This window comes from Hetaerina americana, unplaced genomic scaffold, assembly GCF_022747635.1.
Source record: "Hetaerina americana unplaced genomic scaffold, ioHetAmer1.1.p SCAF_9, whole genome shotgun sequence".
Classification (NCBI taxonomy): Eukaryota; Metazoa; Arthropoda; class Insecta; order Odonata; family Calopterygidae; genus Hetaerina; species Hetaerina americana.
In genome coordinates, this window is record NW_027287538.1 from 43261940 (window position 1) to 43288703 (window position 26764).

Below are 26764 nucleotides of genomic sequence, written 5' to 3' on the forward strand. Positions count from 1 at the left end.
TCGACAATGAATTTCGATGGGTGTTAAACCACGGAAGTGGAGAAAATAGGTGATTACACCCTCATTGTACACTAAACGACGCCATTTTAAGGATTGAAAACGCTATCCGCTCTAGCGGCAGGTATGCGAACCTTGCCAATTTCTCTTAATGTCTTTATCTAATTCACCTCGAACCTTTATCTAATTCACCTCTTTGCCTTTGTCTAATTCACCTCGAACCCTGCGTAATATACTCCGTGACTCATAAGGTGCAAAATCAATTAAATTGCAATATTAAAGACACTTCCTAGATTAGATTTTAGTTTCCACCTCATCGTCGAAATTCCAGTGACTGAAATAACGAATTATAGTGGAAAACTGCATGCACTATCATTTCCAAAAGTCTGCTCGACGCGACTATAGTCGGGAAATTTTAAAATATGAGTAGTGTTGGTACTCAATGGCTCGCAGACACTTGGAAGGCAGCGGTTATGTTGTTTTGAGAGGGTGGAGTGCCAGACATTCATTGAATGGAAACATAATTAAAAGATTGCACTTTTCCTCAAACCTCGTCGCGCCATTGACTGCATACAGACTTTTGGAAATGATAGTATGACCAATCGATATGCTTGAAAATAAAATTTTACCAAATCCTCCGGCGTGGTGAATACAGTCACTACTCTAATAGTTGGTGGCGTACAACCGCCTATCACAAGCCCTTGTGGTAGCTCCCTGGGTAATGTTTTGCTGTTTAATGTAACTATGTACAATATTCAACGTGAAGGTTGGTTTGATAGATCAGAGTAAAGTCCATCTAATACTGAGCATTGTACGACGTGTGAAATACACTAATAGGATAATGATAGGGACCAACTCCTAGAACTGGGCAGGGCATGTACTGCCTGTGGTTTCTCTGGAAGATCCGGCACCTGAAATATCACGCGGTTTGGGTGAAGCTGAGGGTGCCCAGGGGCATCATTCGGACTCTCCCGACAGTAGATCAGCGCTGTATCATCTAGGCAATAATGCCTCCGTAGATTGAACGGTTCGTACAGTTTAACGGCGCACGTAGTTTGATTTTGAAAGTTTGAAATTGTTTGCTAGTTGACTCCACTTATAAAAGCATTAAAGTTTTTTCATCTTAAGGACTGACGTTTCTCCTTAGAGATTATTTAGACGGAGTTTCAGTGCAATTTCTCGTATAGGAGTTGGTTGAGTTCCCCGGTGGCCATACTCTTTCCACCGTGATGGCCTATCTTCACGATCTCAAGTCAACAGCCGAGGTCATCCAGTGGGCGGCTACTGGGCACTAGTTTCCACGCCTCTATTTTGTCACTTTTCTGCTTCTCACGTCCCCTTTGCGTTTGCTCCGTAACCCACGAATTTCCAGCCCCTCTCCAAATCCGTCCACCCAACCGCCATCCTTCTCCTCCGTATCCTTCCTTTCCGCTTCCATTCATGGGGTGCTTTCGGGAGGACCATCCTCCTTCCTCCCCGCTCACCTCGCAAAACTCCCGCAGGGCCGCCTAATTAACTTGGGCGAAACTCCTTCCTTCCCTCCAACCACATCTTCCGGCCCCTCTCTCTGCCCCTCTCTTCCTTCCTCCATTACTTCTTCCAAGAAGGAATCCCTACGTCTTCTCTTTCTGTCTCTCTCACTCTCTCCACCATTACCTGTGAAATCGTTTCTCTTCCTCTCCCATTTCTCCTTCGCCTACCACTACTTCCAACACCACCCGTTACTCATCTGATTTCACAAAGATTTATTCGCCTCCTCCACTCTCGCATCTAAGAGGTTCTGCGAGGTTTAAAAAGCCATGTATATTTTGATGTCGAGGGTAAAATGGAGAGTCGAGGGTTTCGTAGCCTGTCCCTAAGTCCTACCGGAGCTCTTCTCACTTATTGCCTTTGAAGTAGGCACTCTTTTATAGCATACAAATATTTCGTTTCCCGGGGAAAATTAGGTAAACGAAATGATGGATCACGTGCAAAATAAGGGTTGGTACCTTGGGCCAATATCCCAATTATCGGTACCTCGGCATTTGTATTTCGTAAAAGAATCATGGTAACATTTCGGAATCGGCGATCGGGTTTTTCGTTGCCCTGTTTACTGAATTCTTACTCGAATGGGCTCATAGGGCCCAGGTTTAAATGTCGGAAGTAGCAGGATTTTTCAGTGGCGTCTCGATCCCGGCTGGGGTTGCGATGTGGAGAGAGTACTTCAAGTTCAGCAAGTCGCCTGTCTGATAAAACGTTAAATGTGTAATCCCTAGGCGCCTTTCGGTAGGAAGAGTGTAATTATGCCGCCGAATTTATCTCCATCTATTCTCTCCCCATTCCCTGAAAATCCTATCACTACCAAGTTATCCACCAATCCATAGTGATGGAAATGATCTCGGATGTAGGTCGCATATTTTAATTACTATTATGTATCGGAAACCAAGTACCGATACCAAGGACTCTTAAAATGAATATCATATCGGCAGTTTTTCACATGTTGGTGAGTATGCGTTATGGAGCTCGGAAAATGTCCTCAGGTGGGGAGATGGGAAGTGTCTTGAGCTGAAGGTCGCTGAAAGTGATATGAAATAAATGAAATAGTATTCCTCGCTACCTAAGAACCGGTACTGGTAACGGTGCATACCATTGATACGACCTAATTTGGATAATAATTAGTCAGTTCACGTGCTTACATGTAACATCAGACATGGTGAGGCTAATTAGATAAGATAATTGAGTTGCAAATTGAGTAAAATCATTGTCAGAATTGAAATTGATCGTTTACATATAATTAGATGTATGTTCACCTTCATGTTAGATGTCTCTTTGTTTAATCTTGTTAGTTTGGGATATTGTGTAGCAATTTTCATGGACCCATCAAAAATTTACCTCAGATTTTTAGAATAATACTACTAATTGTGCTTTATATGGATTACTTGTCGAAGTAGTGTCTTTAGAATTACGTGAATTCAATAGCCAGCTACGCAGATCTCAATTTTATGTTTGCTTTACTTTTAGTGGAATTGGACCGAGGGTTTTTATGGTAGCAGTTGGTAGGGATATGCACGTCAGCAAGAGCCATTTGAGCCGTCTGGGATAAAGGAAGGGTTTTATGGAGCTGAGGAAGGGTGGAGAGAGACCTTTCCTCGGCATGAGCTAACTCTAAACTAAGATCGCACAGTAGTTCAGAGTAAACGACCCACCTACAAGGTAGATAACTTTTTTGAGTAATGCGCTGAAGTACCCTTCAACACGACATCAAATTAAGGGTTGAAGTTCCGTCCGGACTCTGCATGGGAAGGCCATAGGGTGACCCATCGATGTAACTGTCTAATTCTAGTGTGCCTAACTTTGTGATCTGTTTACCGCCAGGCAAAGAAAATATTGGCTAGTAATAAGATAGACCAGAGGGCTACTAAAATCCAATAATTGCAGTTAGCGATAACTTATGCGTAGGTATTAAAATGATTTTATCTAATTACTTAGCGCCATCAATTTTGGCTTTCAATCCATATTTTATCCCAATTGAGATTTGACTCGCCAAAGAAGGGAGAAAGTATGGCTTTAAAAACGGGTACCCAAGACTCAAACCTTGGAGTACCTAACTCTCAGCCAACTTATATTTTCCATTCCTGCTTCGTATATAAAGCCAATACAATTATGCCAGCAGTGATACATATATTTATGGTATACATTTTCACGAGTTTCTCATTGAACTTCCTTTCCCTTCATTCAAAATGGATAGATATAAAAGTCATCTCTAATGATGGCCGTCAGGGCCATATCCAGCGCAATCTCCTTTTTAATTATTTATAACGGACCAACTATTAATTTTCTTTTAAGGTAAAAGATCTTTGAAGAATAATGGCAATTAAAATTTGAAGTTCCTATAAGTGTTTGGGCGGACACAGTCTGTACACTCCGACATTCCTTAGCGCTCGCATGACAAAACAAGACCTGACACCCTGCACTACAGTAAACTGTTGTTCAATTCTGCATATATTCCCTATATGTATTACGATACAAGAATGAATTCACTTGCCTCTTATGATAAAAATACACACCCTGACGTTTGACACCACGGTAAACCCCTCCAATTCCGCATAATTCCTTCCATCATTCCGCCCAACTTGCCTATCCTATTCCTACTTCTTCCTCGCTTGCCTAGTCTCCCCTCTATCGCTGTCTTCAACATCATTTTTCCAATCATAATGCTCTGCATCCATCTTTTCTGATTCCCTTGGATTTCTACCATTAATCATCTCTCCTCTCCCGTATGGTACATCTTCAAATGTTTTTCTATCTAAACATTTTTCCTTTTGCATCCTTCTTTACACCTATATATCAAAAGCCTCCAATCTGCGCCAATCTTGCTTCAACGGCCATGTTTCCATACCGTATAATACCACGCTCTATGCTTAAGTGTTCCCTGGGCTTTACTTAGCCCGCTTACATGACATGCCTGTCCGTCAATTCCCTCCTTGTGAAAACTTCTTTGCATAACACAATTCTTCTTCTTATATCCCTACTACTTTCACCGTCTGGTCTAAGACACTTCCGAGGTACATAAACACTTTCTGCTGCTCAAGTTTTTGCCCTCCTATTTTAAAGTTTAACTTACCTTTCAACCCTTCCTGAAAACCTCGTGATTTTCGCATTTAAATATAAAATCATTATTCTTAATGCAGAATAACTTACAATTTTCTATGAATATCCCTCCCGCCCCAATATTTACAGGACAACGAACTGTAAAATAACTTCTTTTTGTCTTGCTTGAGCCATTGGTGACTTAGATGACGGAGGATTAATTCTTCAAATGTATAGAATTACTCTTATTCATTCCGATAGGGCTCTCTCTCCAATGTCTGTTTGTTGGTCATTAGATTTATCTGGGCGATAAATGTATTTACGAAGGGAATTGACGTAAAGGGCAGAGGTCCCAATACACACCCACCCTAAAGGTCGATTTACTCAATGCTTATTTCAGTTCTGGATGCAGGATAGGAAATATCTTATCATGTAAAAGGGGTAATCGTATTCTATGAATGATTCTAGTGTGATTTACAGTACTAAAAATACGCGATACTTTTTTATATTCTATTCTTGAATCCAATCGCCAATCACGAATGAGCAGGGGAATTTCAAGGGACTACCTATTGTTTACGCCTGAATCAACCTTATTTTTGAATCAGCTCTTCGGCGAAAACACAAAACAAACTTGTTTGCGAATGCAAATAATTCGAAAGTCAGAAGAGAAGCTGGATCGTGTGAAAGGGTTCGTTCGAGACTTACAGCGACAAGTTCACATTCAATATTGAACATCCTAATTTCAGTTACTGAAATAATTATCGAATAGAATGGCTTTAAAGCGGACATTTCAGCTTTACTTACCGAATAATTTTCCGTTGTTGTTTTTATGTAATATATCGCCTCGTAGGCAAATATCACTATTAATATCTGACATTTTTAACCTAGCCATAACTGAAATTGGATTGTGGTAGCGGAAAAGCATTTAAATATTTTGAAATTCCTAGCCTAAGATTGCGTCTCAGAAATGGAAGAATATGAGTAAATGGATCAGCTTGTTATTCTTGGTTACCAGAAACTCCCTAAAGTAATCATAATTTCTAATTCTTTGGTAATTGCGTATCTTAGATGAGATCTCCTTCCTAGTAAATCAAAAGGGCTGAATTAATTTTTTTACGAAGGTATCAAATTAGTTAAACTGTTTCGTCTCTTAATGATTCTGTTGACCATAGTTGAAAAGATGAAATGGTAATGTGCCTCTTCACTTAAAGATTGAGTACACGACTCTATGCTTTGAAGAAGAAGAGTGAGCATGTAGACGTTTACTTTTTCTCCTTTCAAAGACCAACTTTGTACTGAGTCAGGCAAACTTTGCCCGAGCAACTAATTTTAATAGAAACGTAATAAATAAGTATTTATTGTGCAATATGTATAGCATGATGAATTTTAAACAGGCATAATAAAATGGAAACATTTTAATTTCGTAGCAACCTACGGCCATAATGAGCAAGACCGTTTTTTTATGAAACAATCATATTGCAATGCATCGCAATTGCCTTACTCTTCTTGTAGTTCCTGGTGAAGGCTACAGGGATTGGTTGGTGATTATCATAGTGGTCTAATACCCGGTGGGAAACCCGAGAGAACTTCTTGAATATGTTAAAATGCCCATTCAAAATAATAAGTTGCACACATTCTGCAGAATCTGTAATTCCACCGCAAGAACTGTGGTCGTTTTAATGCACCATGTAATCCTAATTTCAGTTGACGTTTGTGTGTTTTTAATTATGGGATATCATGGGAGAACATATCATGCTCCGTGATTAATTAAATTTTTGATGCATGCTCACAGAAATGGTAAAGGCCGAATATGGTCATAAAGATAATAGTCGCCAATTTTGCCGTCTTTTTAAAAGTACTTAGCCGGTTTACTGTACCACGACAAACTGTTCGCAGTTTTAATAAACGAGTGTACGGCTTAAATAAACGCAAGAGTGTGTGAGCTGCATTAATTTAGGTTGAGTGAGGCAGCCGCCTGCGGTTTTTTTTACAGATTTTTAATGCCCAGATAATCGTTGTAGTTATTCGAAAATGAAATGGGATTATTCTCATTGTTTTTCCTGTTTTACATAACGCGCTACGAGTTCAAAATATCAAATGGAATTTCTTGATATTCATACTCGGATGTATAATATTACGCTTATTTCTTTTATCAGATCACAAAATTGTAACATGCACAGCGTTCTCATTTTCAAATATTTGGTTGATATTGTATATTCATTTTCAGCTAAATTTGCATGGATAAATTTTGGTTCTAAGGGTCCAATAGATACTCCGTCAAGTAGAAAGCTTGCATTTGGCAAATATCGAAGTAGAAATATGCTGACGCCACTTTTCGTCTATTAGTTTATTTATCTTCATATCAACTTTAAAAAATTTCAACACTTCTTCGTATATTTTCTTCACCCTTAGTAGGATCAGAGCCGATCGGGCAGCTTTGCAAATTTTCAGTATCGGAATTTTCCTATTTTCTCATTTTTCAATAGAATCTGCTATTTTAGAAGCTTCATTGTCAGTAATGTTTTATGCTACCGGCGTCAAATGAATAATTACTTTGCAACTAACTATCTAGTAATCGACATTGAAGGCTCACTATTATATGAAGTCATCACAGGTATGAATTCAGAATTTCATTTCTTAACTATTTTGAAATAATTGTCAACAAATCTTGTATCATTCACGTGCGAAATGATTTTTACGGACTCCAACTATACTTTCTCATCTCGTTAGATAACCTTCCTCTCATGTACAAAACACTCTTATTGATCAACTTGCTGAATAGATATTGGTTTTTGGTTTGATATTGAAATTGTTAAATAAACATGCTAATGTGCAGCAGAAGGTTTCGGACTATAATCCTTAATCTCCTCGTAGGGAAGACCAACTCAAATATTTCTATTATATGTATATATATATATAATTATATTTTAGAAATATTAATTTTAAGATCATAGCTAAGGTAGTGTGCAGGAATTATTAATAGGTATATATGGAGTAACATTTTTATTGATCATATCAATTGGTCATACGCCGGAGGGTCGTTCCCCCCCTCAAGCCACACTTACCCCTGCCAAACATATTATATTCTCTCCGTCGTACATTGATAACTTAATGCAAGTAGCCAACTCAATATCGTACTGCCGCGACTATAGGAGCATATCTTGGTGTGTGGCACAGATCTTTTCCCTAGAAAGTACTGCCTGAAGAACTGAATGTTGTTGCCTCGCGAGTTTTGAAGCGATGTGGTCATGTCGCAGTGTATTCCTCTATCCTCCACTCCCCTCCACTCACCCTGCCATCTTACACTTTCCCCTCCACTTGCCGCCCCCTTAGCTCTTGAGGAGGACTTCTTAGGGCATCCTAGAGAGGGAGAGAGTGAGACAGAGAGAGCGAGAGAGGAGACGCATCCCACGCATGGGATGGAATGAGCTGAGGAACCTTGGCAAGAAAACCTCTTCGAGTGAGAGATAAATTTTTTCATTCTTCCTTGCGAAAAAAAAGGGGAACGGGGGAAAAAGGAGATGGGAGCCTTCTATGTCATCCGTAAGACTCGAGTGGGTGTCGTTGAAGAGGAAGAAACTGGAGCGGCAAGTACTGAATAGTGTAATGACCCTGGGAGGGGATCAAGTTTTCGGCGAATGATCGGCTTGGACGCAGGTGAATCGCTCCCACGTCGCGAGATGGCTGACTCAATATCGTGACGTTCCCAGGAATTATCAATAGGTGTAATTCTGATAACTTTTGTTAAGTGTGAAGAGGGGCTTATTTTAATGTTGGATGCCAGGTTGCGTTTTTGTTGAGAGGTTTAAGGGAAATATTGCTGGGCCGTTTAGTAGTTCATGTCCATTGAAAACCTACCCTAGATTACCGATAATAATTGTGAATGGGGATAGGAATCGTGCATAGTTGAAGGTTACTCTTACGCGGGAGTTAGATGCTGACGACGGAAGTAACAGCAGGGGAAATGAGATCGGAAGCGATGGGAATTTGCCGATACAGGAGAACGAGGAAAGTAGTTATTAGACCATGCAAACAAATGAATAGGTGCCTCGATGGGTGGATGATGAGAGAATCCTCTGAAGAGCACTTGTAAGAAGAAGAAGAGGGCATCTAATTGGATACAGCTTGGGACGCAAGAGTGAAGGCCATATGACAGAACCAGCGAGGGACATAATTACAAAGGGTGGCCCAGGATGAATTCCAAGAAGTAAGGTGGAGGTCGCCAGCACTTGGAACCATATGGATTAGATTGGTTGGCAATAGGATAGCTTGGAGAGTTGCAAAAAAGCGATTCTCGGCTTGATAACCCATTGGGATGAGGAGAAAGAACTAATTTTCAATCAAGAAGAAATTCGGGCATCATAACACATCTGCAAAAAATTAATTTGAAAACTTATTTCGTCTGTCATTTTGTATCATGAACCGACTCACTCCAGAGCCAGTTCAGAGACGTTTCTATCTGTATTGAATTTCCCTCAACATATTTGTCACAAAAGTCAACTAGGCAATAAAATGGGTAGTACATTTTATTTAGGTTTTCTTTTACTTGATAGAAAATTTACTCACATGTTACTACATGCAAATGAGATTCATAAGTTATTGGCTTTATTCTATAACCTTTTCCGCAACGGAAAAATAATGTTTGGCTGGTTATTTTCCAATTTCACCTCAAATTCGACACCTCTTGAGGTATTTTAATTGAAAAAGAAGATGATATTATGCAATCCTAATTCTTAGGCTTTGCACATAAATCACCGGCTCGAGAGGGAATAGAAAAATAAAATAGTGCTTAGGTTTTTAGGTCATACAGTAAAACTCGCACTTCTTAGTTTATTTTTCTTTCTCATATTAAAAAAAACACGTTAGTAAATTTGTCAACTGTTTTCCTAGGGTATCCTCATTATATATCGGTATCCTTTACGCGATTTTCACAGACTAATTTTGACCGTTGACCACGGAATTGGGGTTATTTGGTGTTTTTTTAAATTTAATGCATGCACCTACCCCGATACAGCACGGGTGAATAATTTCACGTTAGTTCGGGGGATGGTAGTGACGGGGATTCTGTCCTTTGGCCGTTCCCTGAGGGTGCCGCGGGATCAGATCTGCGCAAAGAGCTCGCATCCGCGGGCGAATAGCATGCGCGCGTCTCCTCACATGTCCGGCCGCCAGTCCCTTTTGTTTCGCCGCCCGTAATGCTACCCACATCCTCCCCCTGCTCACTCCATCACTTCCCTCAGGCCTTTATTCTCCTCAGCCGACGCATCCATCTGCCAACTTATATAGCCAACAGGATCTCCACCCAAGACAAGCGAAATTGCTCATCCTGTCCGCCGGAAATCCTGTGGACGCCCACACGCCCAACCCTGCGGCCTCTCAACCATCCCTCTCACACGTTCCTCCATCCACCCCGCCCCGAGTCTCCAGCCACTCTCTCCTCCATTCTCTCCTTCCCTTCCTCGCACACCCTGGACATTCTACTCCCTCTCGCACGACGGCCAAACAATGTGGGGATATTCTTTCGCGCGATGAAAATAGTTATAATTGCGGCGTAGTCTGCGGGTAAGGCGCCCAAGTGTGAAATGTCTGTTCGCCTGGGCTAGGTGACCAGAGGATTCCATACCCGGGCCACTGAGAGTAGCTTCCTTTTACTCTCTGAAGGGAACATTTTCCCGTCATTTGTAGTACTCGCTGAAAGGCAGAGCTCTTAGCTGCAGTGGATTGTTCTCCTCGGTGGCTGGGAAGCTATCGGCTTTTGCAAAATCGTTAATGATAATGGAACCCAGAATTTGACCTTTAAGCGTAATCTACCGGTCAATAGGGATGTGGAAGTACAACGGGGGTTGTTGTTAGCATAATGTTGTGACATTTAATCATGAAAAATAAGTTTTGGTTTAATTAAAGGTAAGTCAGGATGGTTCTGTGGGTAGAGCGTGGTCTACTGGCCCGAATGTTCGATTCCGGGTCTCACCTCTGGACAAAAGGAATTCTCTCCTATTCAAATTGGTGTGTGAATTTCACACGCTTTTGAGCCGAATATTTCATATTTTTATTTTATTTATGACTATATTACTACATGAAATACAATTGAAAACACGAATGGGTGGAGGATAACCCAACTAGGCGGGAATCAAACCCGTTACTTCTGAGGTGGCAGGGGAGGACGTTACCCTGCCGCCACCGAGGCCGGCGAATACAAGACGAGCAATTCCCTCACTTATCAAACTGGGCTTCGGCTGCTGCGATTTCTATTTACTATTTAACGGGCTATATGTTTTTTGATGGGCACAATAACTAGGAGCACCTACACTTTTAAATCCAGCACATTCTTCCTCTCTTCATTCTGTCTAACGTGACCTGCCTCGAACTATCTTAACCAACATTCACACCTCCATCGCAGACTTAAATGTTCCAAAGTCACTCACTTTCCCTGAATCCATTTTTATTGCCTTATTTTAACTCAATCTTGTTGTCTATCATGCCTGCTTCTACGTTTGTTTTTTCCGTCCATTTAACTCTTTACATCCTCCTAACCGAATCATTTAAAATGCTATAATCAAAGCCACCGAAACGGATTCAGGCATGGAGAGGTGACGTTGGATTATTATTTGAATGTAAAAATAATTAGCGTTAAGTAATTATTTCACAAATTGGCAAACGTGATCATACTTAAATTTTTGTATAGATTTTTATGTTGGATAATTTCATGATACAAGCTTGAGCTGTAATGTCTTTTATTAATAACTGGCGATCTTGTGTAAGTGTGTGTGTACTGCATACTATATACCTCTTAGTGATTGCACGCTGCAACAATATGCTGGATATCAGGGAGTCCCTTCAGAAGAGATACAAGTTCATAAAAATAGAGGAAGTTTTCCTGAAGTATTTGTTTGGCAGAATTGTGTAAAATCTGATAGGTAGATCGCGGTAACATTCAGCAGGGAATTTTGTCCATAGCACGACTAGCGGGGTGAATCATCATATAATGAAATAAATACATATTCAGGTGATAGAAAATACAAACAAAATGTTTGCTAACATCCATGGAAAAAGTATTAAGCAAATTTTTATACTGTGTACTAAATGACATGTATTTTGATTTGACAATAGTGATAGTCGTTTCATGGTAAAATAACCTCTATCTTAAATGCGCTATTGAAAATGTAATATAAAAGAATGAAATTTCGATTCCAGTCCTCTGCATTAAATATTTTATTTCATCAGATATTATATTAAATCACCGATATTATTTAATTTTATTAGCCCTATCGTACTACGGTAAGATAAATAACGTCATTAAAATCTGAGAGATAAAGTTTTGAACATATAGATTGAAAATATCATTATTCCCAAGAACGACAAGGGATCAGAATAACTGTATTCAACAGCGCTAGGTGAGAAATTTTTTAAATGTTTTTATCCTAAGTAGCCTAGTATGTTTCTAATATCTCATCTAACTATAGTTATTGTTACTATTGTTAACAGCTCCTCTCGTATGCTGTAGGCAAGTATATATCACTTAGATAGTGTAGTGCATGTACCTGTGGGTATCATGATCTACATTATTTGTATTGTTTTACAATATATATTGCAATTAAAATCAAAGAAAAACTTAATTTTTGATACTTCATGCCTGGTGTTGAATCACCTCCTGCCACACACCCTTGCGGTGGCTTATAGGGTATCATGTGGAAAAATATGTCATGAAAACTCCGGTTCCCTCTTATGCCTACTACCTCAGGAATACCGAAATGGAAACTGTAGACTCGATTAAATACTTAGGCGTTACCTTCACTCACGATCTCCCCTGGGAGAAGCATATACCGGGTATAGGTGGACAAGCTAAGGAAAAATTAGGATTTATCAGAAGACTGCTGGGTAAATGTGACGAAAAGGTCAAAGAGAAATGTTGTCTTTCGCTCTTTAGGCGTCGTTTAAATATGCTGCTCGTATATGGGATCCTCATGAGGTTGGAATGATTGCCAAATTGGATCGTTTGCAGCGCAGAGGAGCTAGATTTGTAAAAAGTTGTTGTAACAAACTGAGAAGCATATCATAATTAATAGAGGGTCTAGGTTGTGAATCACACACGGAGCGACGGTTAAAAAGCAGATTAAATCTCTTGCATAAAATGGAAGAATAATGTTGAAAAGTAACAATGCAGTAGCAATGACGTTGAAAATGTATTATTTGCCCATCTACGTTACTCGCACATCGTACTACGGTAAGAGAGATCATGTAAGTAAAGTGAGAGAAATTAAGTGTAGAACAGACAGATCAAATATGTAATTTTTCCCACGAATTAATTATATGGGATCAGAATAACGTTATGCGACCGCGCTAGGAGGATGAAGTATTTTGGGTCAAAATTAGTCTGCATTTATAATCACCCCCAACACACACCTTAGCGATGGCTTGTAGGGTACTATGTAAATGTAAAATGTAAACGCGTAATTGTTATATCGCATCCTGCTGTATTTAGATAATAGGTCGTCGTTAACACGCAATTCCTGTTCTCGCCTTGCTTGAGGATATTTCGCTAAGTGCAACTGTGGGAATAGAAAATTCACTCCGACCCAATTGGATCTTAAACATTTGATCTGCATCATTAAAATGTTCTACTATTGTTTCAAATCTAGCTTTTTAAAATTTCAATTGCGATTTTCAGAAGGCTGTCTTTTAACCTCATACCTTTGAATATAATAGAGATTTTCTTCCATTCATAATACGTGGTAATTACAGACGGACGGATTAAGGGGGTGTTGGAGGGAGTAACATTGCCTAAGAGATTCACCTATGGTACACACCGAGCGGTAGCTTGCGGGGTACTACGAGTATATGTATGGATAGATCTATGATGGTTATGGGAAAGGAAAAGAGACGGTTTTACGGAGGGGAGGGTGGTACGGTCGGAAAGATTTTGAGCAATAAGTAGACGGATTGAAGATCATTCCAGATATGCGAGGTGTTTGTGAAAACGACACAGTTATTCTTTTCATTGGGCGAATTGTATTAATATCGTGCGGGAATGTTTCATCAGTCCACAATAATCGGTAATGTCTTTTAGAGACCTTCCAAAATCTTCATCTGGACGTTATTAAGACTGCTTGCAGTTCATTAATGCAAGAGGCCCCACCTAATGAGGTGCAATTTGGACGGTCCTCAGACTATTATCTACGCATCGCGAGAACGTCTTTTTGTTTGCTATACATTATTCCATTCTTAATTCCTTCCTAACTTCTACCTGCCGTCAGGCAGCTTGAAGAGCCTTTTCTCTTCCTTCAACTGCTTCACTTAACTACCATTCTCCCTTCTATCAAGACATTCAGCATTTCACTACATCTTAACATTTCCTTCATCCACTTTTACTGTCTTTTTCGGGTTTCTCGCAGCAACTTCCTCTCTCCACCTATCCAATTGAAAACTTTGACGTTTGTCTTACTCTCTGTCCAACTTACTTTCTCCATCCTTCACACCCACCACTCAAAAGCCTCCAATATTAGTTCTTCTGTTAGTCTCAAACTCTGGGTTTCAGATCCACAAGGCGCTACACTCCATATTGAAGTTATAATGTTCAATAGAAAATTATTTTGTTCAGCACAAAATTAGACGCGGCGTATTATCGGTCTCACTACTTAGGTGATAGGAGGGATTGCTGTGGAGAATGGTGGAGGCTCATGCTGTAAGAATGTGAAATGGGCAGATTATTTTAATTTTTTTATCTATTTAAATAATATATACATTGCACAAGGACATGTTTGATACAATTTATCTTAGTCTGGTATGATTGTACACTTAAAAGTAAGTAAATTCTTATGAATTTTCTCTGCGATATGGCGTAGTATCGTCTTAGATGTTAGGTTGTCATGTCATATATCGGTGCGATGTTATGCTATCAAGAACTGTAATACATTTGTGTTATCAGCGCGACGCTATGACGTAAATGTAAGCCTTTGAATTGTGAATTTCGAATTCCCATTTGCCTTTATATAAAATATTTATTTCCTGAATTCATAGAAGGGATTAATCGAAATCATGTTTCATATGAATACAGTCAATATACTATATCCATGTACAAACTTGGAGGGACGTGGAATGTGCCTATCGAAAATTTTTTTTCTTGAAATCTCGAAATCGTAATTCGATTGCGATGCGGAATGTGTAGTATGATATGATTTGCGCTGTGATAAGTCTTGTTGTTCCTTCGGCGCGATGTCGATCAATCGTCTCTTTTGTGATATTCAATGTATTTTGTAATGCGTTGCTCAAATTCCAGCATCGCACAACCATTGTGGGCTTTGTGGAGTAGGCGACAGTTGTCACGGGAAAATAATGAAGACGTCTCGAAGTCGTTAATTCAATTACTTTCGGGGGTGAATTCGCGTTGTGAAATGTAATTGTTTTTGGTTTTCTCCTCCCCAAGTTTCACTCAAGAAGATGCCTGAAAGTTTGCTCCTGCCCAATAAGGGATTTATGTAAAAGTTGGCGGGGTTTTTGTCACGCAGGAATTCTCTTGAAAATTAGTGCCAGAAGTTGTTAGCGACCGTAATTAATGGGGATCGGCGAATATAGTTTTGAGAAAGGAAAACTTGGACAGGAAAAATAATATTTCTTCCGGCAAAAAAAATAATTAACTTTCTTATTATATTGGCTGAATATATTAACTGCTTATTAGTGTGTACACATATAGTTAAATTAAAATGTTTGCTGAAATTCTTGGGACATTCAAATGTGTTCTTTTAAACAGTAAGAGGGAATTTGTAACATGTGATTCTGGACTTTCATCAAACTGTTTGCAGAAGTATTGCGTTGTTTCTTCCCTGGATATCATCTCAATTAAAATTTTTTAAAAGGATATCTTTTTAAAGTCCGTTGTTCTGCTACACTCCGCTTGGTGCTATGAGGTAATGCCACTGACAATTCAAAATTTGGAATATTTCTAATGGAATTTAATCGTTTAAAAACGTTTTAATGGGATACAATGAAGTTTGTGTTGTGATGACGGATCGAGCGTTTGATCTGAGGTATTTAAAATATATCAAACAGAAAAGAATCAAAGGATTATTTTTATCTGGATTTAAAAAAGCCAGAGTTCCATAAAAACACAAATGTCATTAACCATTCTATATATTTGATTATTTTTTTATTCAATCCCTTTGTCATAAGAGGAACCGATTAATATAGCACCTTCTTTCCTAGAAATACAGGATAAAGCCAATTATTCAACTGAGTGCATCTTTAAAGATATAATAAATGGAACTTTTAGTGAGAAAAAAGGAACATGCAAAGTAAAAAATACGTATATTGTCATTAATATTTATTGCTTATTAATAAGGATCAGATAGGGTTAAAGGGTATTAATGACTGTTTTCCCGTGAGTTTGCGTTTGTGGAAAAATCTAAATAAACGTCCATTTTATTGTCGTTAGAACTAGAATATGGATAGGCTATTGTCATGATTGGCGTACTATCCGTAAAATAGAACGTTGTAAAATATTCCCGGCAAGTTAAGTTTATCTTTCTATTAATACTGGGTTCCTTTTTTGATGCAATATCTTGCCACATGGCAATTATATTGAGAGAAACAAAGTGGTGAAATTGCGCGGAAATATAACTATGTATATCAAGGATCAATATAAGAATTACATGAAAATGTTGATTCTATACTGTCATGATGATAATTGCTTAGTATATGTGAAGTAAAATCGACAAAAGCGAGAAATATCATGACGATAGTCCTTGAACTATATCAACTATGTGATTCAAAATGGTCACGTCGAGGTCACCGCCTTTATCGTTATGTCGGGGGCAATAATCGACCTTCTGTTATTATCGCCGTTAGTCGTTCCTTCATTTGTCGACATAGATCCGGCTGATTTGAAATTAATCAACGCAATGTCATGGTACAGCACCTTCACGTGTGGGTTAGATGTTGCTACTGCTGCAAAGAAATCTGAAGCTTACGTGTAAAGTCGATGAATTTACACTCTCAACAGTTTTTCCACGCAAGGACCTAATCCATGTACTTAATAATGTTTAGCTTACTTGGGCATGTTAACCGTGGAGATTGAAGGAAGTATAGCCCTTTCGAGAGTTGAAAGAAATGTGATGTGGAAGTGTGAGTGGATGTTCAAATCATCTGGGGTTCCTCAGACGTGGAGAGGTGCGGATAGGCGTGTAAAATGTGGCGTTAATCAAGATCCCGAGCACTGCGCGCTCCTGAGAGATGATTTACTTACCTCATTCACTCCCCGCACAATGGCCCGCATTGTGGCATTCCTCGGCCCGTCCACAGTCTTCCCGTCATCTGTGGGGCCCCACGAGGCGCTGTAAATGTCTATGAGGTCGGGCTCGTGGCCCATCGAGTTGGCTTCGATGAGGTCTGTCATATAAGGCTGGTCCAGCATCCTTATGCCTGTCGCGCGTTCAAGATGAAAGAGAAAGTGTTTTTTTAGGAAACATTTGCAGGGAAGATATAATATTTTCCTACGTTATTGTAATATTAGAAATGCATGCCATTGCTTTTTGAGAGAGATATTAGAATAAATTCTCAACGTAATAGGATGAATATAGAATGTTTGCCTTTGGATGTTTATTTTCTTGACCTCATTGGTTTTAACTGAATTATATTGAATTTATTGGTATTAATTTACAAATTTGCCGAATCGAAGTCGTTAAACTGGGATTCAAATGCCATACAAACTTCCAGCATATTTTTTGCTGATCAACTCATTAAAATTGTGCGTGTATAAACGATAAACACAGTTACAAAACCCGGTCCGTCTGATAGGTGATGATAGAGTTCGCCCAATATTAAGCCCAACGGTGTGTGAAAAACACACATCAGCATTGGGGGGCAGATCATTTCCCTATGCCGCCTATTGTTTCTCAGGAAGATCTAGGGCTCGAAAAATCACACAGCTAGGGCGGAGCTGAGGGTTCCCAGAGGCGTGCCCGGGATCTCTGGTCAGTAATCCAATGCTCTACCCCTGGCCTACTTTTTGCATATGTATGTGTATATATATTCTATTTATCATGCTAATGAGGAATTAATTGTATTTAACGGTCTAATGAACTTTGATAGCATAATTAATTAAATGTTTAAACCCCCTTCCTCAAACTGGGGAAATTCGTAACTTTAATGTCATATACCTAACCTGATTATGCTTTATTAATTAACATGTGAGTTCTCATAGATGGAGTTTATTTCCTCCGAAGACTCAAACATTTGAATAAGATTATTCTCTCAGATGCTTGAAAGATACAATATCTCGAATAGCTAATACCAAACAGAGAGTTTTGCTTCAAGCAATCAATTAATATATTTTAAAATCTCTAATAAATATCAGATTTCGTATTTAAGCGTTTATACATATTTACTTTGTTATTTCATTGGGGTTTAAAAAATACCAAAGTGAAGTATTTCTAGAAGTTTCTTACCAGCAACCTTAGAATCATAAGCGACTCCGACCCCGCAGATTCCGTTGTCACGGGCCGCCGCCACTTCTCCAGCGCAGCGGGTGCCATGGCTGTAAAGATAAAGTTTGGGTTATTATTCGACACTCGGGGAAAGTGCTCGAAGAGATCTGTGTACTTAAATTCTTTGTTTAATCTACTATCAGCATTATTTAGATTTTACTTACGTTGACTGCAGGTATGGATATATTTAAAGAAATTTTACCTATTTTCAAACAAAGAAATTGGCTGAAATGAGGTGATATGTAAATTTTTTTTTAATTGGCACGCTATAATGTTTTTCATTTTGAAATTCCTTTTAAATATGACAAGATATATAAAATATAGAGTACCTTGCGAGATTCAGTATTCCGTTCCTGACTTTTGAATGGCTACATTGCAATGGTACATAATCCATAAACACAATCATGCACAAGGTAGGAACTCATATTCAACATTTTAATGGAATATTTGGCATATTCACAGGCAAACTTGCTAAATTTTCTGTTTTAAAAGCTGCTTTGATCATATGCCTGTTACCTGCAACTCTTTAATAGGGATGAAACCGTTCAATTCACGTCTTCATATATTAAATAGTATATGTTATTTTTAAATTAAGAATATTTGCAGTTATGATAAGTTTTAAGGGTGCTATTGCAAGTATGGTACGACTAAGCTTATGACCTTTCCTATTTTTGCATTGGTAGTTTGAGATAATAAGTTTGACTTAGTTTGCATAATTTAATCAAGTTAGCTCTCTCTCTCTCTCAGTAAAATTTGTCGAATTCAGTATTAAAAGAGTTGGCTTTAGCCATAGCGATTGTGAATTTTTATAGCATAAAAAATTTCGTTATCTTTGTCGTCGTTTGAAAAATATTTTTTGTAATTCCGATTGATTTGACTGCGTGCTACACGTAATTAATTCCCTTCGTTCGGCAGGTATTTGGGTCACCGAACTGAATGAGGAAATGGCATCGGGCATCGGTGGGTGGCCGGTTATGATCAAGTCCCACGCGGGAAAAATGCGCGCCTGCAGTCCTTCGGAAGGAGAATACAAACTGTCATTATCGGTCCCGCGTTTCGTTATTGGGCCGAAGGAGGGAGATGTTCCTTTGGAGGGGGTGGGCGGGGAGATAATGTAACCGATGCTGTTCCATTCGAAGAGAAAAATATCCCGTTCACTTTCGCGTCCCAACCATTGACCTCTCGACGAGCAAAGGAATTGGATTGAGGAGGAGAATTTTTCGCGAGCAAACGCTCGCGTTCTCTCCTCCCCACGTTTCTACCCCGTCCCACGTCCCCCCCACCCTTCCACGACCCAACACCCCAGGAACCCAGGAGGTGCCTCAGGAATCCATTTACCCGCTCGGTCCCCTTCCCTTTAGTTCGCATAACCTCCACGGAAGGGGAGATGTAAAACGGCAAAGGACGTCTTTTATTTTTCACCCTCCCATCCCACCATCTCTTCTTTCACGTTATGTCTCCATTTCCCTCTCTCACTCCACCATCCTTATGCTACAAGGTCTCCTTTCCACGAAAATATTTCCTCACCTCCCAATGGTGGAGGGAATTTTCTTTCTTTCCTTTTTCTGTTTCTCTGCTTCAATTTAAGGCGTCTCTTTTCACTTTCTTGTCTCTCCCTCTATACCATCCCCCCCCGTTCCCTCCGAGGCCCCTCAACACTACCCCCTCCACGAATGCCTCCCTCCACCCGCGGCCGCTTTTGTCACAACAACCCTCCCTTCCCGGCCGCCTTTCCACAAACACACGCACGTACATCTTCTCAGCTATTTCCGGACGAATATGTTGCTTTTTATCTTTTAGCTTACTTGTGTAACCGTCACGCAAAGGAGGGAGATCCACTCCCCGGGTCACTCAAAAGTTCGGGCCTTAAGAATTAATGCTGCTCGCGGTTCACTTGAGTCATTCCGTCCACTATACGGATGTTGGTCGTTTGATTTTTCCTCACTGCCAGCTTTATTTCCCCCTACTGTCGTCTCTACGGTCGCCCCTCGTTGTTTAATTCTCATTTCGGAATCTTATTGACAACATCTCCGTAGTGGTCAATCATCTCTCCGTGAATTTACGTCCACTTTCATGAGATGTACGTACCTATTCGAAGTAAATATGTAATTCTATCATGTCTCTTTCTTAATTATTTTCTATTCTACTGTAGCGGTTTTGGAAATAAAGGCTCATCTTGGTTGACGCAGTAACGGATATAGAAAATCTCTGAGGGGTGGGGAATTTTTGGTTTATGTGCATAAATAATTTGAAGACCTTTTCCTTGCAAAGAATTTTGAAAAATCACGTCAAATGTGACACTATTGGCTCAGACTTTTGAGAACGCAATATACCCGTAGTTGATAGAAATATAGTTTAGGGTATATAGGAGTTATTTATTTGTAATTTTATTCAATTAAAAATGTTCCTCGAAGGGAGAGGTGGGTCAATCCCTGCCTTGTATAGACCCCTAGGTTCACCGTACCTATAATTTAGCGACACACTTCTCAGCCGTTTCCATCGGTGTTTCCGGGAAGGTTAGAATAGAAAATTAGTATCATGCCCTATGGCGGCTTCTGTTTCTAATTCCAATTCGATACCAAACGAACTACCTCCTTCCGAATAGAGACTGAGCAAATGAAGATGAATCCGTTAAAGGCCCTTGGAAGGGAGGAAAAAATGAAGTAAAGGAACTATGCTTCCAATCTTGAAAACTAAGCGTATGGTAGGAACTCTCGTCCTTTAATTATGCAATTTTAGGCCATTATAAAAGTTTTATTGTGTGTACATAAAAGGAATGGTAGCTAACAACGCGGTCTTACTGTCGCGATTGTTTAAGTGTTTAATTTGGTTCTGTTGTCGTGACTTTCGCGAGGAAAGAAAAAATATTAATGGTAAATCTATCAATGCAGGAATATTTTATTTTCAATTTATCGGGGCTATTTAGCCAAAAGATTTAGTGCTGACGTTGGTGTTTAGCGTTGTAATGCTGTCCTTTGGACTCATCAGTGAACCTGTGTGGAAATTTTCATGGTAACTATCGTGCGAAATTATGCAATTATCTCTATTTTTATAAATAAATATATATGCAAGCATAGGTAAATAAATGTACAAGTATACATACAAGTATATCTGTATGTGTCCTATATGTATATGAAATATATGTATATATATACATATATTTGATATACATATATATTGATACACATATTCAAACGCGAAAAACCCGCCATATGGCGAACAAATATTCATTCACAAGGATACAGGCATAGGAAAATGGATAGGAACATATTTAAAGACATACACAGGAGAAGTGAGGAAGGCGGAATCAAGCAGATCACAAGTGCAAAAATATTTCCTTGACCGGGATTGTGTTCCTGTGTTCGTCCTGTATATGTGTTCATATAAATGTGTTCATATGTGTTCAGTGTCTACCATCCGACAGCTGAGGAACACCATTATGAAGAAAGACCTCATCATTCAGCTAGTGGACAAAGGAAGTATTTGTAGTGTTGGACAAAAGTGAGTATGTGGAAGAGTGCCTGTAGTTTATTTAAAACTATTCAATCACTCATGTATCAAAAGGTCTACCATGACTCTTCAAAGTGAATCGAAGGGTAGAGTGTTTAAATCTAAGTTGTTTAATGCTAGGGAAAAATGGTTCGTAATACAAATGAACCCCTCTGCTCTCAGGTTGGATGAACTACCCAAAATGAACAAACTGGCGGTGCCAATTCGATCGGTGGTTTCAGCGGTGTCCGCTCCCGCACACCTTCTGTCACGCAAATTAAACAATATGTTCCGAGACTACTCACGGTTCAATCCCAAATACGAAATCGAAACTCATTCAACTTGCCGGAAAGCTTTAAGAAGTAAATGTTCCCGGTAAAGTAACACTAGTGTCTTTTTACATTGATAACCTATTTACTTGTGTCCCCAAATCGTAAGCCTTACTTAATACTCAAAAACTCCAACATCGCCGCAAATATTGCAAGCGAATTACTGTCCTCATACAAATGGAAGTTTATCAAAATTATTTCAGTTTAACCAAAATTGTTATATCCAAGCAGATGGTCTATCTATGGGTTCCCCACTTTCTCCCCTCCCAGCAGAAATATTGCTTTATTCATTAAAAGAATCTCGGTTCAATACGGCCAATAAACAGGTGATAAAGTGGTATATTGGTTCCGCTACGTAGATGATATTCTCTGCCTGTGGATAGGGTCAAACCGACCGTTAGACTCCTTCCACAATTACCTCAACACGATCCACCATTACATTTCCTTCTCCGAGGAAAAAGAAGTTACGGCACAATGAACTTCTTAGACCTGGAGATAACAATAAAAGAAAATAGATACGAGTTCTATATTTTCAGGAAACCCATATATATGAATCATATAATTCCCAATGATTCCGCCCACCATTGTTCACACAAATATGCAGCCCTCCACTCAATGATACACCGGCTCTTGCACACCCCCCTTTCCCCTACGAATTTCAATAAGGAACTAAAAACAATTATAAATATAGCGACAGGCAACGGATGCAAGCCTAACCTGATTGGAAAAATAATAAAAAAAGCGGAAAACAATGGCCATAAGTTGTATTTCCCCCTCTCAGTCCTCCACTCCTAAAGACTTCAAGTGGTGTTCGATCCCTTTACTAGGAGATATCTCCTATAAAATCTCTTATCGCCTCCCAACTACACTCAAGGCGGCCTTTTACACACCCCTTACTCTCTCCAAACTCTTTGCTAATGGCAAAGACCAACAGGGTGTATTTAATGGATCAGGTATCTACAACTTAAACGCGATAATTACAACATTTACTATGTCAGTCAAACTGGAAGGATTTTCAAAACACGAGCCAAAGAACACGCCAGTTGTCACAAAAAGCAAAACCCCGATTCCCTCTTTGTAAAACACCTTTGTAACCATAATAACAATTTTGTCCCAGAAATGCTACATGTCCTCCCTAAAGAATTGCAAATGGACGCTCTGGAGCTAGTCGAGATTCGAAGGCACTTTGCGGTTCCCAATGCAAAACTTTGTAATGAGCAAGTATACGCCCATCCCTCCCCTCTCCTTTCCGAAAAATTGACCTCGATGGTAAACAAACCCATCGGTTCAACGTACTCAGTTGCATCTACGCCATGACCAGACCCTATGAAACATCATAACCGAAACGACATCGTTCTTCCGTTTTGTTTTCTCTTTCCTCGACCACCGACTTTCATTTCCGAAAAATCCCCCGAACCTACACAGCCACCCCTCTCCACGAGGGTAAACAAATTCAACGGTTTCTTAGTAGCCGTCCGCTCCTAGCCCCCCCCCCCCTGTAAACCCGGAGAAGACCCAATGCTTAGTCATAACCAAGGCGCCACCACCTACTCTTCCTTTAACCGAAAAAAAGCCACTACCACCGACTATGAAGTTCCAGCAAACCCGCTCCCCCCACCTTCTTCTTCCCCCCCTTTTCTCTGTCAGATGGGTATATACTCAACAGCTCTATGTGTCACTTATACCTGATGATGCCGCAAGTCGGTGATAGTGTTGTAATGTGGAATAAAGTCTGTGGAAAATAACAAACTCTTTTAATATGGACATAAAACAATTCCACGAAGTGAATCCTTAAAGTTTACTATGTATAAGTTTGTTCGAGCCATAGTGCATTTGGCGATCCATGTCTGTAGGGTTAAATGCCCCCCGACGAAGTGGATCTTGGTGTACTTAGGTGGAATGTATGTTTTCTATTGTTTATACGATGCCTCTTATCTTCGCAAATGTGACTGAAGTCATGGTGTTGAGATGCTATTGCTCAAGTATGACGTTTAACATGGAACGGTGTCGACGCTGTCCTTAATGCTATCGTGAACATTGGAAAATACCGCTCACGGCCTGAATGCATGGAACGATCACCCTTGTCCATTAGACTCCAATTTACAGTCACAGTGCCAATAAATGTAACGGATCTCGTCCGGAAATCGTTATAACCACAGATTATAATGTGAGCAGCCATTCGCTCAATTTTTCCATCCACTGGTGGCTCCATTTTCACATACAAGGTCTGTCTCAAAAATAGTATGACTTATTATTTCCCGGATAGACGGACGGGCGACAGTTTCTCTGATTATGTTCGAGAAAGAGGAGTCTCAGGAAAGTCTGGAGGCCGGTGGAAGTTTGCTCCCAGCCTTTGCGAAGTGCGGATAGTTCGTTTGCGAAACCTCTTTAACGTGATCTCGTAACGCTCCGTCATGAATCGGTTATTGGAACAGCGCTACTGCATCAAATTTTATTTGAAAGTGGGAAAAACCGGGAATGAGACTCATGACATGCTCAAGGCAGCTTATGGTGATGACGCCATGAGTAGATCCGGTGTTTTGAGTGGCACTAGTTGTTTCGGGAGGGTAGATATGTTTAAGACGCCGGACGTTCAGGACGCCCTTCGACCTCAAAAAGTGACAAAAATCTTGTAAGAGTGCAGACTTTGTTGGACGGGGATTGCAGAATAAGTGTTCACATTGTTTCTTATGGACTTTGCATCCCTAAAAGTGATGTGCATCGAATTGTGACTGAAAACATGGGCATGAGATAAGCGTGTGCGAAGTTGGTACCGCGAGTGCTCTCGGACGGACAAAGGGTAATTCGCTCGCAGATCTGCCAAGTTCTCAACCTTGTGAGTGCCTGCCTCAGCAACCGTACAGCGCGGGCGTTGCCCAACGAGACTTACTCCTCTTCCCCCGTCTCAAATCCGAGTTGAAAGGACGTCACCACGGCTCGGTGGAAGGGTGAAAACAGGCCGTGACGAAGGAGCTTAGTAGCATTTCAGGAGTACGAGGCCTGGAAAATCCGCTGGCATTGGTGTGGGCCAATGCGCACAAGGGTGCTACTTCGAATATTTTTGAGTAAATATATCAATTCTGGCAATAAGTTTTTTTATCGACTCATTCCTACTACTTTTGAGACCGACCTTTTATGTATTCATTCTCTTTGACATTGTTATTAAGTTATTCAAATATCCCTCAGAGGATCATCCAATATCTTGAATCCCATTCACTTTTCCTTCGACGAGTGACTTGTGTTTACATGAGGCCATTTTGTCTCGAAATATTTTCGGAAAGGTCGAGCGAAGCATGACCTTTTCGCAAACCCTCTGCTTCCCACATTTTTCATTTGACTGCTTATTTTTCCTAGTCTCCGTTGGTTATCCAATTCCTCCGTCTCATCATTTTTGTTCGGTAGTTACTGCTTTAAAACGGGTACAATGTTATTTTTTTCTTTTGGAGAACGAAAATTTTATTTATTATAGAAATATTTGCATTGCAAAGAAATCATCGTTGAAAGTAACTTGCCGGGTTTGGGTAGGTTGTCGATGGTCCCAGGCTCTGCGCACTGCTTTAAGCCCTGTCTAATGTGGGAATAAATACCCTTAAAACTAATACTACGTGGTAGAATAAGTCGTATATTTGGGGGTGCATATGTAATAACTCAAGATTTTGATTAGGGGTACTAGGACTAGGAAAGAGGAGGATAATGGGATAGGGATGTGAAATGGATTAAGGGGATGAAGTAAGTTTGCGGAAATAAAGAAGGGTTAATTGTACATATTGTCGGAGGTCAGATTGTCTTTCATTATGAGAGGCAAAATAATATATCCGTCTAAAACCATCCTTAAACTGTTGAACACCGATGACTTAGATTTTTACTTCCAGACTATAAAATATATCGAAAACGCAATGACTACAATGATTCCTAAAAAGGATTTTCGTCCGACTTTTCCGAAGTCCCGGGCAATCCAAGTTCACGGTGCAGTGCTCTAAACTGTAGCCACCTCCACCACCATGCCGTTAAAATGTTTTGATGCTGGCTTCCATCTGGAGTGCGAGTGAAATTAATTCCCCTGTCGGACCCCTGTCACTTGCCCCAGTCGTCTCACTTTCGTCATTATCGCGTCCTTCCCATCACATCCCGAGCAGCAATTCATCCCTCTCCTTCCGCGTTTCCGAATAATCCACCCGTCACTCAGCGCTTCCCGAAGCAGAGGAGTGGCCGACTCGTGACTACTGGCCGCCCGGCACCGAGGGGAAACTCCTCCACGTCCTTAACGCCCTTCGTAACATATAATCCGAGCTAGCGCCCTCTTTTCCCATCCCTCCCGAGTTCCGGCGAGAAGTAGCGATGTCGCTACGGGTCCATCGCATACATGTTTCAGCCTCCCAAACGTCCAACGGTCTCCACGATTCCGGAGGGAAGATGATATCCTTGCGAAGCCGCTCGAGTCTCGCTAGGAAGAGGGATGAGTCAAGCCGTGAGGGGTGTGGGCGTGGGTTTGGATTCACGGGGGGTAGAAGGTCGGCGACCCTTATCTTTTCGACGAGGTCGAGATTTCGACCCATCAGGAAGCCTTGGTAAGTCTCTTGTGAGGTTTCGCGTCGTGTTTGCTTTTTTATTTTGGGATGTCTCGTGTTACTTACGAAAAGAAGAGAAAGCGATGGTAAAAAAAATAGAAAATACATTCATCGCACTTTTGACTCTTTAACGTATGCTTGCTGTGAGGGAACTCGCGGTCCTTGACATTGTAAATGGACAGACTTTGAAACAACATACCGGTACCATCTCATTTTGCATTTATTATCTGGTTTGTACCATTAACCCGACAGAGAACAGACAAGAAATTTAATTTTACAACAGATTAATACCATGTATACTACAATATAGGTTTCCAAGTATTGCGTGCTATCA

At 40.1% G+C, this 26764-nt stretch overlaps 1 protein-coding gene across 1 annotated transcript in view; it reads right to left on the reverse strand.

Annotated features, from left to right (window-relative positions):
• amon (prohormone processing protease amontillado) overlaps positions 1–26764 on the reverse strand; it is a 535895-nt gene that overhangs the window by 75355 nt on the left and 433776 nt on the right. The window contains exons 7-8 of the mRNA XM_071597507.1: positions 18006–18094; positions 16805–16980 (exon numbers count right to left, since the gene is read on the reverse strand). Of these exons, the coding sequence (XP_071453608.1) occupies positions 16805–16980; positions 18006–18094 (265 nt within the window). The remainder of the gene's footprint in view (positions 1–16804; positions 16981–18005; positions 18095–26764) is intronic.